Source organism: Pseudorca crassidens, chromosome 2 (assembly GCF_039906515.1).
Source record: "Pseudorca crassidens isolate mPseCra1 chromosome 2, mPseCra1.hap1, whole genome shotgun sequence".
NCBI classification, from domain to species: Eukaryota; Metazoa; Chordata; class Mammalia; order Artiodactyla; family Delphinidae; genus Pseudorca; species Pseudorca crassidens.
Window position 1 is genome coordinate 19,161,589 of NC_090297.1, and position 16,848 is coordinate 19,178,436.

At 43.1% G+C, this 16,848-nt stretch overlaps 1 protein-coding gene across 1 annotated transcript in view; it reads left to right on the forward strand.

Annotated features, from left to right (window-relative positions):
* Positions 1-1,625: 1,625 nt before the first annotated feature.
* Positions 1,626-16,848, forward strand: part of CLIC4 (chloride intracellular channel 4) — an 86,222-nt gene continuing 70,999 nt past the window's right edge. Inside the window, exon 1 of the mRNA XM_067724516.1 lies at positions 1,626-1,884. Coding sequence (XP_067580617.1) covers positions 1,813-1,884 — 72 coding nt within the window. The 5' untranslated portion in view covers positions 1,626-1,812. The remainder of the gene's footprint in view (positions 1,885-16,848) is intronic.

Here is a 16,848-nt window from a genome sequence, read left to right on the forward strand (position 1 = left end):
GGTGGACAGGGACAGTACAAGGCCCAGTGCAGTGATAACAGCTACCACTGACTGAGCAGGATGTGTGGTAAGGCATGGACCAGTAACAGTCCCACCCCCCATCTAGAGAATGAAACTGAGGCTTAGGGATTTCAGGATCTTGCAGTTTCAGGACTTAGTCTGACTCCAGATCATGTGCTCTGGGGTAGGGTGCTTCTTTAACAGAGTCCCTGCAAGAATATTTGAGCAACTTGCTACAGACTGGGAGAGGGAGAAACTGCAGGTTTCACTGTATTTTCACGCATACCTTCAGTTTGTTCAAACATTCTGACATGTGCTATGCACTGAGGATGTGGAAAGACAAACCTAGGGCTGGCCCTCTCAGGACTCAGACTTCAACTTAACCTGGAAGGTGAGGAGAAGCTGAGTCATGTATTACCGAAAGTCAGAAGAGGGGACAAGTAACTGTTTCCAGAGGGGGTGACATTTGCCCCAGGCATTCAACAGTAGCAAACCCAGACCCGGTTCCTGGCTCAAAGTATCACAGCCCCTGTCCTCAGCGGCTTCAAACCCCAGTTCAGTTTTTCCAGTTTGAGGACCACCTACATCAAAAACGTCCTGGTGCTATCTTTAGCAAACAGTAGACTCTGTTGTTAATCAGCCAAACGTATTCATTGACTAAGATTGAAAGTGTAGGTAGATTTAGAGCAACAGTACCAAGTAACAGTGAAAAAAAAAAAGAAGTCCAGGTGCTTGTTAAAATGTGAATTTCTTCCTTCCCCACCGGAGGAGAATCAGAGAATTGGGTAAAGCAGGTCTGGCAAACCACACTCAGGTTTGCCAGGTGAATGGGGAAAGAAATCACGCCAGGAAAGGGGAACCGTATCGACAACGGCTTGGGGAGTTCGTTGTAGCCTTCAGGCACTGGGGTCGCCGTTCAAGACTGTAGGCTCTCAGAGGAGAGGGATCGCGTCCGTGCTGTTTATCACCGGGGGCTCGGAACACTGTAGGGCCTCATAAATATTTGTGAATACGCTGGCTCCCAAGGCAGAAGTGACGGGAGAGTCAAACGGGAAAATGAAGAAGTCAGAGGAGGGAAAAAACGGTGTTTCTAAGGGGATGAAAACTTTCCCAAAAGGGAAAAGGGAGCTCCGTCTAACACAGGGCGTTGCGGAGGCGACTAATGCGGGAAAGGGCGATGAGTCCTGGGGGCTGCAGCGGGGTAGAAGACGGGAGGCGCCTTCTTGCCTCTCCAGGCGACGGAAAGCTGAGGTCACCTGGCACAGCGCCAGCAGCAGCTGCGAGGACGCGCCCGCGCTTCGGCGGGAGGCGGTGTCAGGCGCTGGTCCCCGGGGGACTTTCCCTTCCGTCTCCTCTGGAGGCGAGGCTTAGAGTTCCGCCCACCGCCCGCCCAAGCCTTGGCTTCGTTCGGTCCCCACCAAGGCCACTCCCCCGAGCCTAGGTCAAGCCGCTATAGCTGCCTCGAGGAGCCAGAGCGGTCCGTCCACCTCCCTCACCCGAGACCACGCCCCCGATCCCGGGCTGTCCTCTTTCCTCACGGAGTCCCGAGACGCCGAGCTTTGGCCCCGCCCCCAACGGGGCCCCGCCCCCGCTACTCCGCCCAGCGACTTGAAAAGGCTGGGGCTGCGGCTCACTTAAGAGTCGCGCGCTGGGCGTGGGGCGGTGCTGAGGAGTAGATCCTGAGGCGCCGAGGCTGAGGCGAGTTAGACGCCGGGAGTGTCCAGGGAGGCGCTGCGCGACAGGAGTCCGTAGCTAGAGCAGCCCCGGAGCAGAAGCAGCCGCCGCCGACCGCGGAGTCCAGCCGAACCGGCCATGGCGTTGTCGATGCCGCTGAACGGGTTGAAGGAGGAGGACAAAGAACCCATCATCGAGCTCTTCGTCAAGGTGAGCGCTCGCCTCCGTCCCACCCCTCCGAGCCCCCGGCGCTCGCCCGGCCGCGGGGGGCGGCGTCCCTGGGCGCTCCTTAGCCGCAGCGACCCCGCGCGGCGCCCCGCGCCCGGGCCGAGGGGGAGCGCCGCTCCCGCGCCCCCGGGCCATTGTCTTCGGCCGCCCGCGCCTTCCAACCACCGAGGCCCGTCGAGGGAGCCGGGTTGGGACCGGGACCCCAGAAAGACAGCACTGCTGGACGGGGGGGGCACCGCCTCCCGCCGCGCTGGCCTCGGCGGACGCCGCACCGTTGTCCCGCGTGCGGGTGGGACGAGCTGCCCCCCTCCCGCCGGGTGCCCCGGAAGCCGCCAACCCGTGGGACCCGTGCACGGCTGTGTCCTGTCACCCCCTCTCCCCCGCCACCGCCCGGACGCCCGACCTCACCTCACCCCACCCCAGCCCTCGGCTCTCCCAAGTTCACCCCCAGCCCGGGAGGCGAAGCCTCGAACCCGTCGTGAGCTGATGAGCTGAACTTCTTTGAGTGCTTTCTGAGCGTTTCGCTCTCGGCTGGTAGGAAACTGTAACTTTAATTTTCGATTCCATCTGAAACAATTTTTTAAAACGAGCAGACATTCCTGGGCCTCAGGAAAAGGCCGAGATTCCCAACTTGGGTTTTTCTGTCTTAGTTATTTTACCACCATCTGATTTTCTTGTTTCTCAAGCGCGAGTGTTTTGTATGATGCAACATTTTGGCTGCTCCCCTCGGTGTTGCTGCCTCGGGAAAGATTGTGTGTGCCCTTTTGTTTTGAAAGAAAAACTGATGAGGGAAAGAACTCCTCACTTGCTTTGGCTTTAAAGGGTTGATTTTTCCCTTCTGGTCTTTTCAGTTTATATATCCTGAAACTACCATATTTGTAGACAAGTACTACCTCTAGCCCTTTCCTTTTTTCTTTAATATTTTTCGTTTTAGCAAAGATGAAAGATAGAAGTTATGAACATCTGGATTCAACTGCCTCCCTCAAAACTTCTTTAAAATCCTCGAGATTTTCTTTCTTAGTCACTTACTTAAGCAGGCTCTTTCAGAACCAGGTGAATTGGAGAGTTTAACAGAAATCCAGAACAATTTTATTCTTTTTTTCCTGAGTTTTTATTTTAAAGAACGGGAGACACTGAAGGGTGTGTTTAAGACATGGAACGAAGAAATGATCTGCAAGTGATGGAAACAGTGTTTGTTTTAGGATTTTCTTTCAGTTATCAGTTATAGAAACATTTGATTCAGGGAACTGAAACAACAGACAGGTATAGAACCCCCAGAATATCTTCAAAGAGTCTCAGTTGCTTCGAGTGGCAGATATAGTACTTTGAGATGCAGGGAATGTAGGAAGAAACCTGAAATAAGAAAAAGGAAGAGGAGTGGGAGACAGCATGGAGAAGGGAGAAGAGTGGGTCAGAGATAAATGTTAAAAAGTTTTAACTGAGCCAGGAATAGGAATGAATTTCCATAAATTCAAAAACAGTGTATCTACTAAACACCTAAAAAACATGTTACTTAAACATGTTACTTTAGAAGTATCATTAAGTTTAGTGTCAGATAAGGGTACTATCAGTAATGGCTTCTTTTCAGCATTGTACTGGAGGTCTAGCCAATATAATAAGACAAGAAAAAGAAATAAAGTATATGAATTAGAGATGAGTAGATCAATGCTTAATGCCCTACTTACTATTAATTTAACTTTTGTTAGAAGGAGAGAGGTGTTTCCCAAACTTTAGTCACTTGCATACCCCTTCTTAGTTTTCCATATATGTGTTGAATTGGTATTATTATTTACTAAGTTCAGCCCGTTTTTTAAAAAACATAAACACATTGCCCTAAGCAATACCTGTGAAAATGTGGATTAGGTGTGGTGACTATATTTCTTATGTACGTAACTATTTTTTTTTGTGTGTGTGCGTGCATAACTATTAAAAGAAAAAATGTTCGTGAGCCACCTAAAAGCATCCTGCTTATCACTAGTTGTAAGCCTCTGTCACTGGGCTTGTTGGCAGAGAACCAGGTTCAAGTCACAGTTTTGCACTCACTGGCTGGTTTAACCTGGGCAAGTTGTTTTCCCTCTCTGAGACTTGTTTTCCTCCTTTGTGGAGTAAGAAATGAAATGTTTTCTGCTGTCCTGTGGTTCGGCATAGGCAAAACTTTATACTGATGTAAATCAGGATAGCTGTTTCAAAGGGGAAAAAGGGGCCAGGTAAATTGTAGTAAAGAGTGTTCTTATAGTTTCTAAAATCTATGTGTGGGAAATGCAAGTGGGGGAAAATCCCCTTGTAAATACAATTATTTTGAAAGCAGTGAAAGGGCAGAGGCTGTGGTTGTCCAGTGTGGTGTGTTAAGCAGTGTTAATTATTCTGCCAAGAGATATCTGAGTTTGTATCAGAAACCTATTATCTACACTTAAAAGAAATGAGTTTAAAAGTGCCACCTGTTTAGGTAGCATTACATTGAACAGAAATAGGCTAGGACCTTCCCAACTAGTGTGACTGGACTCACAGCTACATTTCTTTACTTGTGTGTATTGTCTTTGGAGATGTCTGTCCATGAGCCCAGTGAATCCTCATCACTTGTATAACAGCAGTGCTCCATTTTTGTTTGTTTACCGCAACACCTATAGGATAGGGTACCCTCCCAATAGTAAAAGAGGCTTACAAAGGCAGTCATCCTCAAGAGTTAGAATGCCCTCTTTCCCTACCCTGCGGGGCCTAGTAGATGTATATATTTTGATACACCAGCCCCAGTTGGGGACCACTGATTAATAGGGTGAAGTTCAAACCCTTTAGCAAGGTCATAAGGTCTCTTATCTGCTGTCGGGTTTCTAATCCAATTTGTCCACTTACTAATTGTGTGTCCCAGGACGCATAAACCTCTCTGCCTCATCTGCATAGGTGGGATATTAATAGACCAACCTCATGGGATTAAATTAGTTAATATATGTGGTGATAATAAGCTTAGAATAGTGTCTAGTATACAGTAAGTAAATAAATGCTAGTTGTGTGTCATTTTGTATATACTTATTTGTATGCTCATCTCCCCTGCTAGATAGGCGGTAAGTTCCTTGAGGGTAAGGTCTGTATATTGTTCTGAGTCGGTACCAAACTGGGTACCAAATAGTTGAAATGAGATTGTTTCCTTCTTTCTGAGCATTTTGGTGTCAATATATGCATCTGGCATGCTTCGGAATTGAGAGCTACTTACTTATTAGAACCTGGTAATCTGACTCTCAAACCTTGGTCCTTCATTTGTTCAACTTTGCCTAGCCTCCAGCCTCCGAAACTCTGTGTAGTTTTATCTATCTTTTTTCCCCTCCATTTTTTGGGTACTTCTGAGCTTTTCATGTATCTGCCATACATTTTCCACCAATATTTCTTCTTGGTTACGTTCAGAATTTGGAAGCCAAGATTTCTGTATTGGGTAAAAGTAAATATTGTGTTGAACAACAAAATGAGAGAAGTTGAGAAGAGACTGAATTTTTGGATTTTTCCTTTCCTTGCATATGCCTAACTCCTATTGACGCTGCTGCCTTCCCCCCAGCCCCCACTAGAATCTTTGGTATGATGTGATGGTATTTCTGATTTTGGTTTAGGAGGAGTCCCTTTGCAGAGTTTAGTTTTATTGGTTGGAATTTAAAGTTGTTGGCATGCCATTTTGCATTGGGACACTCACTGTTGGCAGTCATCCCTAAACTGTTAGAATTGGGGTGGTGTAAAAAGTTAATCTGGTGCAGAGTGGCTTAACACATAAGAATGCTTCTTTTCAGATATTTGGCAGGATTTTTAATGTGTGTGGACCCTGGAGCCAGACTGCTTGGCTTGAATCTGGCTTCTAGTAGTGTGTCAGGGAAGTTTCTTCAGTTCTCAGTACCTCAGTTTCTTGACCTCTAATATCAGGATAATAATAATAACACAATTTTATAGGGTTGCCGAGGGGATTAACTGGTGATCTACGTCTATTAATTAGGGTAGTCTAAGCTTCTGTAAGAAATACTGTAATCTGCCTCAAACAGTGGTTCAGACAAAATGGAAGCTTATTTCCTTTCTCACTTAGCAGCCCAGGGAGGGTGTTCTAGATGTTAGTGGCTTTTCTCCGTAGAGTCATTAGGGACCAAAGTCTTTCCAGCTTCTTTTTCCACCAACCCCCATAGCATTGTCATCCTCACAGTTGACAGAGCTGGTTGCTGAGAAGTCCTGGTTGCAGCAGTGGGAGGTGAAGAGTATGGAGGAGGCTCATCTCAAGACCCGCAGCCCAGAACTTCTACCTGTTACTTCCTTTCATACTCCAATGGGGAGAACTTTAATCACATGGTTTCGTCTAACTGCAAGGAGTGCTGGGAAATATGATCTAACCATATATCACGCTATGTAAAGTATTAGGAATAGTGCTTGGCACACAGTAGACACCTATTTTTGTTGTTGATGATAGATAGTATATTCTTTTTTTTCTTTTGCTTTTTTTTTGGCCATACAGTGTGGCTTTGCAGGATCTTAGTTCTCAGACCAGGGATTGAACCCAGGCCCTTGGCAGTGAAAATGCAGAGTCCTAACTGGGCTTCCAGGGAATTCCCAAAAGTATATTATTCTTTTTTTTTTTTTTTTTGCTGTACGCGGGCCTCTCACTGTTGTGGCCTCTCCCGTTGCGGAGCACAGGCTCCGGATGCGCGGGCTCAGCGGCCATGGCTCACGGGCCCAGCCGCTCCGCGGCATGTAGGATCTTCCCGGACCGGGGCACGAACCCGTGTCCCCTGTATCGGCAGGTGGACTCTCAACCACTGCGCCACCAGGGAAGCCCTATTCTTTTTTTTTAAAAAAAAAAAAAATATATATATATATATGTTTATTTATTTGGCTGTGTTGGGTCTTAATTGCAGCACAGGGAATCTTTCATTGTAGCACGTGGGCTCTTCCTTGTGGCGTGTGGGCTTCTCTCTAGTTGTGGTGCACGGGCTCCAGAGCGCATGGGCTCTGCAGTTGCGGCATGCGGGCTTTCTAGTTGTGGCCCGAGGGCTCAGTAGTTGTTGCGTGCGGGCTTAGTTGCCCCGCGGCATGTGGGATCCTAGTTCCCTGACCAGAGATCAAACCCACATCCCCTGCATTGGAAGGCGGATTCTTAACCACTGGACCACTAGGGAAGTCCCCCCTCCAATAGTATCTATCTATCTATATCTATCTATCTATATCTATCTGTATAGATATCTTTTCTTTAAATAGGCTTTTTTAAAAAAATTAATTTATTATTTTTGGCTGTGTTGGGTCTTTGTTTCTGTGTGAGGGCTTTCTCTAGTTGCGGCAAGGGGGGCCTCTCTTCATCGCAGTGCGTGCGCCTCTCACTATCGCGGCCTCTCTTGTTGAGGAGCACAGGCTCCAGACGCGCAGGCTCAGTAGTTGTGGCTCACGGGCCTAGTAGCTCCGCGGCATGTGGGATCTTCCCAGACCAGGGCTCAAACCTGTGTCTTCTGCATCGGCGGGCAGATTCTCAACCACTGCGCCACCAGGGAAGCCCCCTCCAGTAGAATATTATTCTTAAATGTGGGCTTCATTAATAGAATTCAGGGGATTCTGTAAATCCTTGAAATTACATTTAAAATTCTATATTAGTCTTCTTTTGGGGGGATTAGGAACCATTATTTTTGGGGGGGTTAGGAACCATTGTTCTAAATGGTGGCATTCTGAGTGTCGAACATAATTCATACAGGCAAGGTATAGAAGAAAGGTTTGGGCTACATGATCGTTAAAGTCACTTCCATTTTATTATCTGTGATTTAAAGCATTTGTTGTCATGAAGGAAGTGCCTAATACTGAGTTAGGTACTAGTGGAGATATAAGAAATTATGGGAGATATAAGAAATTATTAAACATTTTCCAGCTTTAGGTTTATAAATTTTATTGGAAAGAAAACAATACAGGATGGTACGTGCTTAACGAGCCAAGTGTGGTTCACATTAAGTTGGGCCAGGACATATGGGGAAAGATGGAAGTAAGCTTTAACTTGACCTTGAAAAAGTGGCTGGAATAAGTGAATTGGGAATAGCCAAGAATGGGAATATTAGTTTTGACATCATTTGTAAACTCTTTATGCAGGAAACAGTAGACGGATGATACTTTTGAAGAAGAAGGACCCAGCAATGATTCAAACCCATAGTGCCAGGGAGAGAAGTTATTTAAAAGTTGAGAATGAGACTTTTAAAACCTAACTTTTAGGGCTTCCCTGGTGGCGCAGTGGTTGAGAGTCCGCCTGCCGATGCAGGGGACACGGGTTCGTGCCCCGGTCCGGGAGGATCCCACATGCCGCGGAGCGGCTGGGCCCGTGGGCCATGGCTGCTGAGCCTGCGCGTCCGGAGCCCGTGCTCTGCAACGGGAGAGGCCACAACAGTGAGAGGCCCACGTACCAAAAAAAATAAAATTAAATAAAATTAAGAAAAAAAAAAAACCTAACTTTTAGTCTTGTTTGTCCTCCCAACACTTCCCTACTTTTTGGATTGCTGTCTATTCAACAACTTCCCAGCAGCATTTGGGAAGGTGCAAATGGATTGTACAGATGGACAAACTCTCAGCTGTTTTTTTACAGTATAAAATGGGAGTTCTTTTTTTAAAAATTAATTTTATTTATTTATTTTTGGCTGCGTTGGGTCTTCATTGCTGCACACGGGCTTTCTCTAGTTGCAGCGAGCGGGGGGCTACTCTTGTTGAGGTGCGTGGGCTTCTCATTGCCGTGGTGTCTCTTGTTGCGGAGCACAGGCTTTAGGGGCGTGGACTTCAGTAGTTGTGGTGCATGGGCTCAGTAGTTGTGGCTTGTGGGCTCTAGAGCGAAGGCTCGGTAGCTGTGGTGCACGGGCATAGTTGCTCCGTGGCATGTGGGATCTTCCCGGACCAGGGCTCGAACCCGTGTGCCCTGCACTTGCAGGCGGATTCTTAACTACTGCGCCACCAGGGAAGCCCAGGAGTTCTTTATATTTTGTTTTGAACGCAGGCTTTTTTTTAAAACACAGACAGATGAAATAAATTTTCTAAAGGCAATGATGCTGAGAACTTTGTTTTAATAATTGAACAAAAACTAACTCAACTTCAAGACAGTGTTACATTGGATGAATTGGTTTGACATTCATTTGAGGTTTCCATAGGGGAAAATTCAGGAGATAGAAATGAATGTAAAAATGTGAAGTTAATGGGAACTCTATTCTTATTATGTTTTGTCTGAGCTGTTCTTGAAGACCTAACAGTGCCTCTCTGAGCAAAGGCCAAGGTGATAATTTTGGTTAAATGTAAAATTCTGAGAGAAAGGGGTCCAAAATGGGTAAGAGATGGGAGGATTCTGAGACAAGGTGGCTGAACACATGAAAGGTCTAACGGTAAGGGGCGGGTGGGTGGGAGGGATAAATTAGGAGGTTGGGATTAACATATACACACTACTATATATAGAGGAGATAACCAACAAGGACCTGCTGTATAGTACAGGGAACTATACTCAATATTTCATAATAACCTATAAAGGAAGAGAATCTGAAAAAGAATGTGTGTGTGTATAAAACTGAATTACTGTGCTGTACACCTGAAACTAACATGGCATTGTAAATCAACTATACATCAATTAAAAAAAAAAGCCTAATGGTATGAATAATAATAGGAAAGAGGCAATGCGGAGGACCTGGCTGTCACTAAAAATCTGAGTTGGTTTGGAAGGATGCTTACAGAGATGCCTGGAAGCTGGTAAAAGGATGGTGAGCAAGACTTTCCCACTTCCTGTTTCATTGGCACTATGGAGCCTCAGTGTTCTAATGTCTCCTGAATAGGGAATTAGTGAGTCTATAAAAGGGAAATTTGTTAGTCAGGATGGGAAGTGTGATTAAGGCATGAATTAAGATTTTGATCAAGTAGTGGAGTAAGTTAGGATAGGTTTGCCCATTGTATAGGTTCCTGTAGAAAATGGAAAGGGAGTTTCTGAAGGAAAATAGCATTAAGGTCGTGATTACAAACTGTTCAAGTATGATTTAACAGAAATCTAAACTTAATTCAGGGCATAAGTTTGTGAATTCTCTTGGAAGTTTTAATCCTTTTGTCTTTTTGGAGACCTGACTTTTATCTATCAGTGCTCAGTACCAAGAAATGGTGTAAGGAATATCAGTTAACCTTGTTTGGTTTCTGTTATTTTCCTTTATTTAAAATATAAAACCAGGAGACTGTATTAGTCTAAATTTATGAAAATAACTTATGTAGATAAATGATACTATATTTGAAAGTTGTGCCAAAGATGGCCTAGGAGTCTTTTATATTTTAATATCAATATTTTGAAGAGGGCTTCCCTGGTGGCGCAGTGGTTAAGAATCCGCCTGCCAGTGTAGGGGACACGGGTTCGAGCCCTGGTCCGGGAAGATCCCACATGCCGCGGAGCAACTAAGCCCGTGCGCCACAACTACTGAGCCTATGCTCCAGAGCCCACGAGCCACAACTACTGAAGCCCGTGCGCCTACAGCCCGTGCTCTGCAACAAGAGAAGCCACTGCAATGAGAAGCCCGTGTACCGCAACGAAGATCCAATGCAGCCAAAAATAAATAAACAAATAAATTAAAAAAAATCTATTTTGAAGAAGTAACAATATTAGAACCAGGGCCATGTATTGACCCTCAGAGCATAGATTTTGTTCTGTAGATTTTTTTTTTTTTTTTTTTTTTGCTTTGCTTAGAGCTGAAATACAGTGTAACTCTAAGCAAGAGGTGTAACAGGTTTTTTACACTTTTTTGGTAATAAAATTATACTTCCAACTTTACAGGTGAAATAATTCATTTTTGTGAAAAGAATTAAGTTTTCATTAGAATAGTAAAAATGTCAATCGTCTGTAATAATTTAAGTATTGAATTTTACCATCATGCAGCATAGCTATTTATTTGTATGTGTGAGAGAAGGGAGAAGGAGAATCTGAACAAACATTGGAGAATACAAAAACAAACAGTTAGATGAAAGCTGAAGTAATTAAGAACTTTTTTAACAATATGTGAGTTCTATGCATGTTTTCCTCAGCTAACAACCAGTTGCTTTATTATGGAGGTGGACACGGGGTGGTAGATTGCTAGAGTGAAAGTTCATTAAAAGCTAAAGACAACCGAATCAGGCCGTTGTGCTACGTAGGGAAATGGAAGAGTGGTGAGACCAGACTACATAGACTAATCAAGAGAAAAAGAAGATGGTTAGACTTAAATGAAATTTTGGCTTTGAATATACATATGCACAAGACTTAACTGAAAAATTTGCAGAGACATAAACTTATGAAGAGTATGAAGTTTTGTATTATTTGATCTTCTAAGTTACAGAATATTTTAGTTAAGTCAGGAATCTACATTTTTGATTTAAAAATGTTGAGGGCTTTTTGATTCTTCATTATATCAAGTAAAAACTGTTGCTAGCCATCAATAACATAGATTTGATTTACATTTTGTAATTGTCAGCAGGACCCTTGATTGCAAATGTACCTAAAAAAAGTGACTCAGAATAAATAGTATCTAACCGTAGTCTGTTTTAGTTTAAATATTGGCCCTCAATTTGAAAAGTAATGTCATTTTCCTTCTGCTTCCTAGTATATTCATTTGTATGTATTGTGCTTTAAAAAAATGTTTTTTTTCCAGTTAATAAAAGCAACTCTTGGGCTTCCCTGGTGGTGCAGTGGTTGAGAGTCCGCCTGCCGATGCAGGGGACACGGGTTCATGCCCCGGTCTGGGAAAATCCCACATGCCGCGGAGCGGCTGGGCCCGTGAGCTGTGGCCGCTGGGCCTGCGCGTCCAGAGCCTGTGCTCCGCAACGGGAGAGGCCACAGCAGTGAGAGGCCCGCGTACTGCAAAAAAAAAAAAAAAACTCTTGTTTACTGTAGACAACTTAGAACAGAGAAAATCACCATAAAATAAAAATTATTTATATCCCCTTTTTCTTGAAATGACTGCTATTGCTATTTTGTTATGTGTCCTAATCTTATTCATAAACTTGCGTGAATTATTGATGACATTTTATGTATAATGTTTTAATGTTCTTCATGACAGCAGAATTCTTGGAAGAATGCATAGTGAAGCCCAATCTAATATGTAACATGTATTGAGTTATGTGAGTTGGTTTAAAGAAAATTAATTTATTTAGGTTTTATCAGAGAAACTCAGATTGGATTTACCTTCCTAATGGCACTAAAAGAACATTTATCCTGATTGATCTTTGCTTGAAGAAGGGAAGCTTTTATGTTGTGAAATCTGCCAACACCTAGAATTGCTCATAGTATAGAAATTGATTAAATGGTTTGAAGGTAGGCCCTCCTTTGTGCTCTTTAGGAGAAACCTGTTTTGAAAAGTCAAATTATTTTTTAGTATTAATTTTCCCCTTCAATAACTGTCTAGTAGGTGAGGTATGCCCATTTTATAGTTGGAGGATATAAGATGCAATCTTTGTCTAGGAACAGTCGAGTACAGTATAGGGATCTTTATAGAAGCAAATATTGAATACTTTCCATGCACTAAGTGCTGGAGAGGGAAAGAAATAAGAACAGGTTCCCTTGTCTTCAAGGAGCTTACAGAACAGCTTAATGGACAGAGGATGAGTAAATGAGCCATGGTTGATGATGGCTTTTTCCCATGTAATACAGTGACTTTTTGTCTCATATGCTTTTTAAAGTCCAGTTGAATTAAGACCTTTAGAAATGATTTATGTGGCAACCTACATGACATAATTGACTTAGAGATGAGTGAAATGTTTATGTTGTATTCTAACAGATGAAGGGTAGTTAGTATTACTGAATCTACCAAGTACTATATATTATCAGTTTGGAGAAACTTTTATCCTTTCCCTCAATAATTAGTTGTGTTATATTCTGTAATTTTGTCTAAAATAAAACTGTGATACTTCTTGCCATAAATCTTAAATGGATCCTACTTTCTCTAGTTGTTTATTGGATTAGATACAAACTCCATGATCTAGCATTCATAGTCTTTCAGATCATGATCCTGACTTGTGTTTTCAGTCTTTTCCCCCACTGCAGCTGCAAATATACCTCATGTTCTAGGCAGATTGGTCCTCAACATGCCCTGTACTACTCTGCCTTCATGGAAGATTTTTGCTCTTGTTTCTTTCGGTTGAAATATCTTCGGCTTTGCCAGCCTCTCCTCCTACCTTCAATTTCTGCCTGCCAGAATAGTATTTGTTCTTTTTTCATTCAATCGTTTAACAAATATTGAAGCACTGTTCTAGGGACTTGGATACATCAAAGAACATTATGGCATTCATATTCAGTTGGGGGAGGCAAAAAATAAATGTATGTCTACTAGTGAAAAGTGCTATGAAGAAAAATGAAATAGGGTAAGGAGTATAGAGAATGATGGGGGGTGTGCTCTTTTCGATTTAACAGAACATTCTGTTGAGTATGTAGCCTTGCAGAAAGTAGCATAGGGAGACGAGGGCAGAATCAGGGAGACTCAATAGGAGGCTGTTTAGTAATTCAGGTAAGAAATGATGGTGGCTTGGACTGAGGTGAGAAGTAGTCTAATTCTGGATATATTTCTAAGATGGAGATCACAGGATTTCCTGATGGATTGGATGTGGAACGTGAAAGAAGGAGAAGTCAAAGATGATTCTGAGATTTTTGTTCTGAACAACTAGAATGATGGAGTTGCCATTAACTGAGATGGGGAAGCCTTTGGGAAGGGCTAGTTCTGGTGGAGAGATCAGGAGTTTAGTTTGCGATGTGTTAAATTTGAATATTTTAAGACATCATGGAACCTGTTGTCTAGTGAGAGAGGCATATGTTAAAAAAATACACAAATATAGTATATAATTACATTAAGGACAAGAACAGGGTGTCTTGAGAAAGAATGACAGGAAATTCAATTTAGATGGAAGCTTAATGAGGACTTCTTTGAGAAAATGACTTGTAGGATGAATAGTAATTAGGGGAAGAATGAGAGGAAGAGCATTCCAGACTGGAGGAATTGGCATATGTAAAGGCTGGAAGTATTCAACAAATTGAGAGTGTGGCTGGAATAGAGAGAACAAGACTGAGGTGTAGAATGAGGTAGACAGGCTACATCATGGAGGTTCTTGTGTGTCATGTGAGTTTAATATAAATTTATTTTATTTATTTATTTTTGGCTGCGTTGGGTCTTCATTGCTGCGCACGGGCTTTCTCTAGTTGCAGCGAGTGGAGGCTACTTTACGTTGCGGTATGCGGGCTTCTCATTGCAGTGGCTTCTCTTGTTGCAGAGCACAGGCTCTAGGCACGCGGGCTTCAGTAGTTGTGGTGCATGGGCTCAGTAGTTGTGGCTCGCAGGCTCTAGAGCACAGGCTCAGTAGTTGTGGCGCACGGGCTTAGTTGCTCCGCGGCATGTGGGATCTTCCTGGACCAGGGATCGAACCCATGTGCCTTGCATTGGCGGGTGGATTCTTAACCACTGCGTCACCAGAGAAGTCCCGTCATGTGAGTTTTATCCTTAGTAAAAAGGAAGTTCTCAAACGGAGTGTCATGATTTGATTTGCATTTTAGGATGAGTAGTCCAGCCGTTCTGTGGAAAATGAAGAGAGGCAAGAGTGGAAACAAGGAACACTACTTGCAGGCTGTTGTGATGGAGAAAGATGATGGTGGTGGTTTGGATTAGGATGGTGATGGAGAGAAGAGAATGGATTTGAGATAAATTTTGGAAGTGGAGTACATAGGAAGATACTGAAAAAGGAGTTCTGAGAAAGAGAGAAGTGTGAAAAATGACTTGGGTATTTTAGTAGAATCACTGGTTGATGGAGGTACCTTTTATTGAGATGGAGGAGGAGCAGACAGTGTTCAGTTTTTGACTTAATGAGTTTGAGATGACCGAGATGTCTAGTAGAAAGTTGGATGTACAGACCTGATGCTCAGAAAGAAGTCTAGGCAGAGTAGGGAGATTTGGGACTTGAGTGTGTGTGTGTGTGTGTGTGAGTGTGTGTGTACACATACTTTAGTTGTTTGTTTGTTTATGTGGTATTTAAAGTGTGTGAGATCATTCTGTGGAGGAGTGAAGAATAGGGAGAATGCCCAGGACCAAGTTCTGAGGAACTCACAACACTAAGGCGTTGTAGAATTGAGAATCTGGAAAAGGAGAACTAGGAGGACTTGCAATCAAGCGGTAGTGGGAAGAGGAAAACTATGAGAGCCAGGCACCAAGGAAACTAGGAGAAGTTTGTAAGGAGGAAGCGACCAGTTGTGTCAAGTCAGATGAGTGTGTTTGCTTTATCAGCCTGGAAGTCATCGGTAACCTTAGTAGTAACAGCTTTGGTGGAGTGGTGGTGGGGAAGCCATGATAGAGTGGGTGGAAGAGTGAAGAGGAAGTAAGAGAGTGGGGTCAATGAGTAAAGCCAAATTCTAACAAGAAACTTGGCTGTGTAGAAGAGACAGGTTGGTAGGTAGAAGGGGATACATGTCAAGGGAAGGCTTTTAAGAAAAAAAAAAGTATCAGCTGTAAGAGCTATAATGTAGGAAGGAACACTTACACCATCATCTTAAAGGGGAAAAGATTTCCCATGAGAATCATCATAATTCACTGACTGGGAGAACTTTTTACTGCAAGGAAGATCTGGTTTGTGTATATTTAGAATAGATGCTTAATCTCACTGACTTTTTCTGTTGCATTTTCCAAATGCATGAGATAGAAATATAGAAGAGTATTTCATACTTACTTGAACTAATATAAATATTTACGAGGTGCTTTTTATGTGCCAGGCACTGTTTACTGCATTACATGTATTAACTCATTTGATTGTTCTTCAAGAAAGTATTTGCTGAAGGAATATACAGAAGCTTTTTTTTTTTCCCTCTTCCCATGAACAGAGTTGATTCCAGAGGAGACTGGGGGGGAAAGAAGAAATAAAAGATCACATTATTGGGGAAAAGCAGATGCCTATTAAATTCACAGAAACCTTCATATAGAGAAGCCAGAGAAATAAGCTGGGAGTAGAATGCAAATCACTGGGCTCAGTTCATATTTGCAGTTTTGATTTAGAGCCTCAAAATCATTGTTACTTTAGATTGAAATGAACAGTTACCTTTTTTTCCTTGCAAAGTAAAAAAGATTGAAGGGAGAGTCCACAGCTGTGTTCTGACCCTAAGTTTGTGGTTTGACAGCCCACAAGCCCCAAGAGTTGCTGTCATTCTCCTGATGACTCAGCAGGGACCCGTGTGCTAGATTATGGTGTTGCCTCAGTGTTGTTCGTAAAGGTTCTTTCTGTCCTGTGTAATATTTGAGATTCGAGATCCCAAAGTCAGACCCCGGGGATGATTGTGGACTTGAAGTATCATTTGTATTCCCTATGTAGGTACTGAAATAGTCTATTTCAGAATTGAAGATAATTAGAATTAATACTTCAAGTAGGCAATTGAGGTGTCATTTGGAAGACTGGATCTTTGTGTTACATTGTTGTTGTAGGGTAGTTGTTAAGAGCATAGGTTCTGGAGCAATGTTTCAACCCTAGTTCTCCCTTTGTGCCTTAGTGTCTCCACTGGGGTAATAGTATTTACTTCTTGGGTTTTTGTGAAAATTAAAAGAGTTAATATAAGAAAAGCACTTAGTGTCTGACACAGTAAGCATTGTTTGCTTGTCATCCCATGGACCTTTGGGAATGCTGAGTTAAGACTGCCCATGGATAGTTTGTATGTTTAACATATATGCTTTCAACCTCCAGGATGTTACTGTGAGAAGCATCTGCCAGTCTGCCATTACAAATAGGTGGGGAACTTTCCATTGTTTATCAGAAGAGCAGGTTTAGTACAAAAAAAAAGTCCAAGATTAGACCTGAACTTATTCCTGAATTAACTTCAGTGAACCATGATCCTGTTGACACTTGTTAGGTAACTAAAGGACAGTCAGATTGGACTCTGCCATCTTAGAACATCTGCCTCAGCAGCTCTTTCTGGACTTGTAGCTAAAGCTGAGAGTCCATTATTATCAAGAG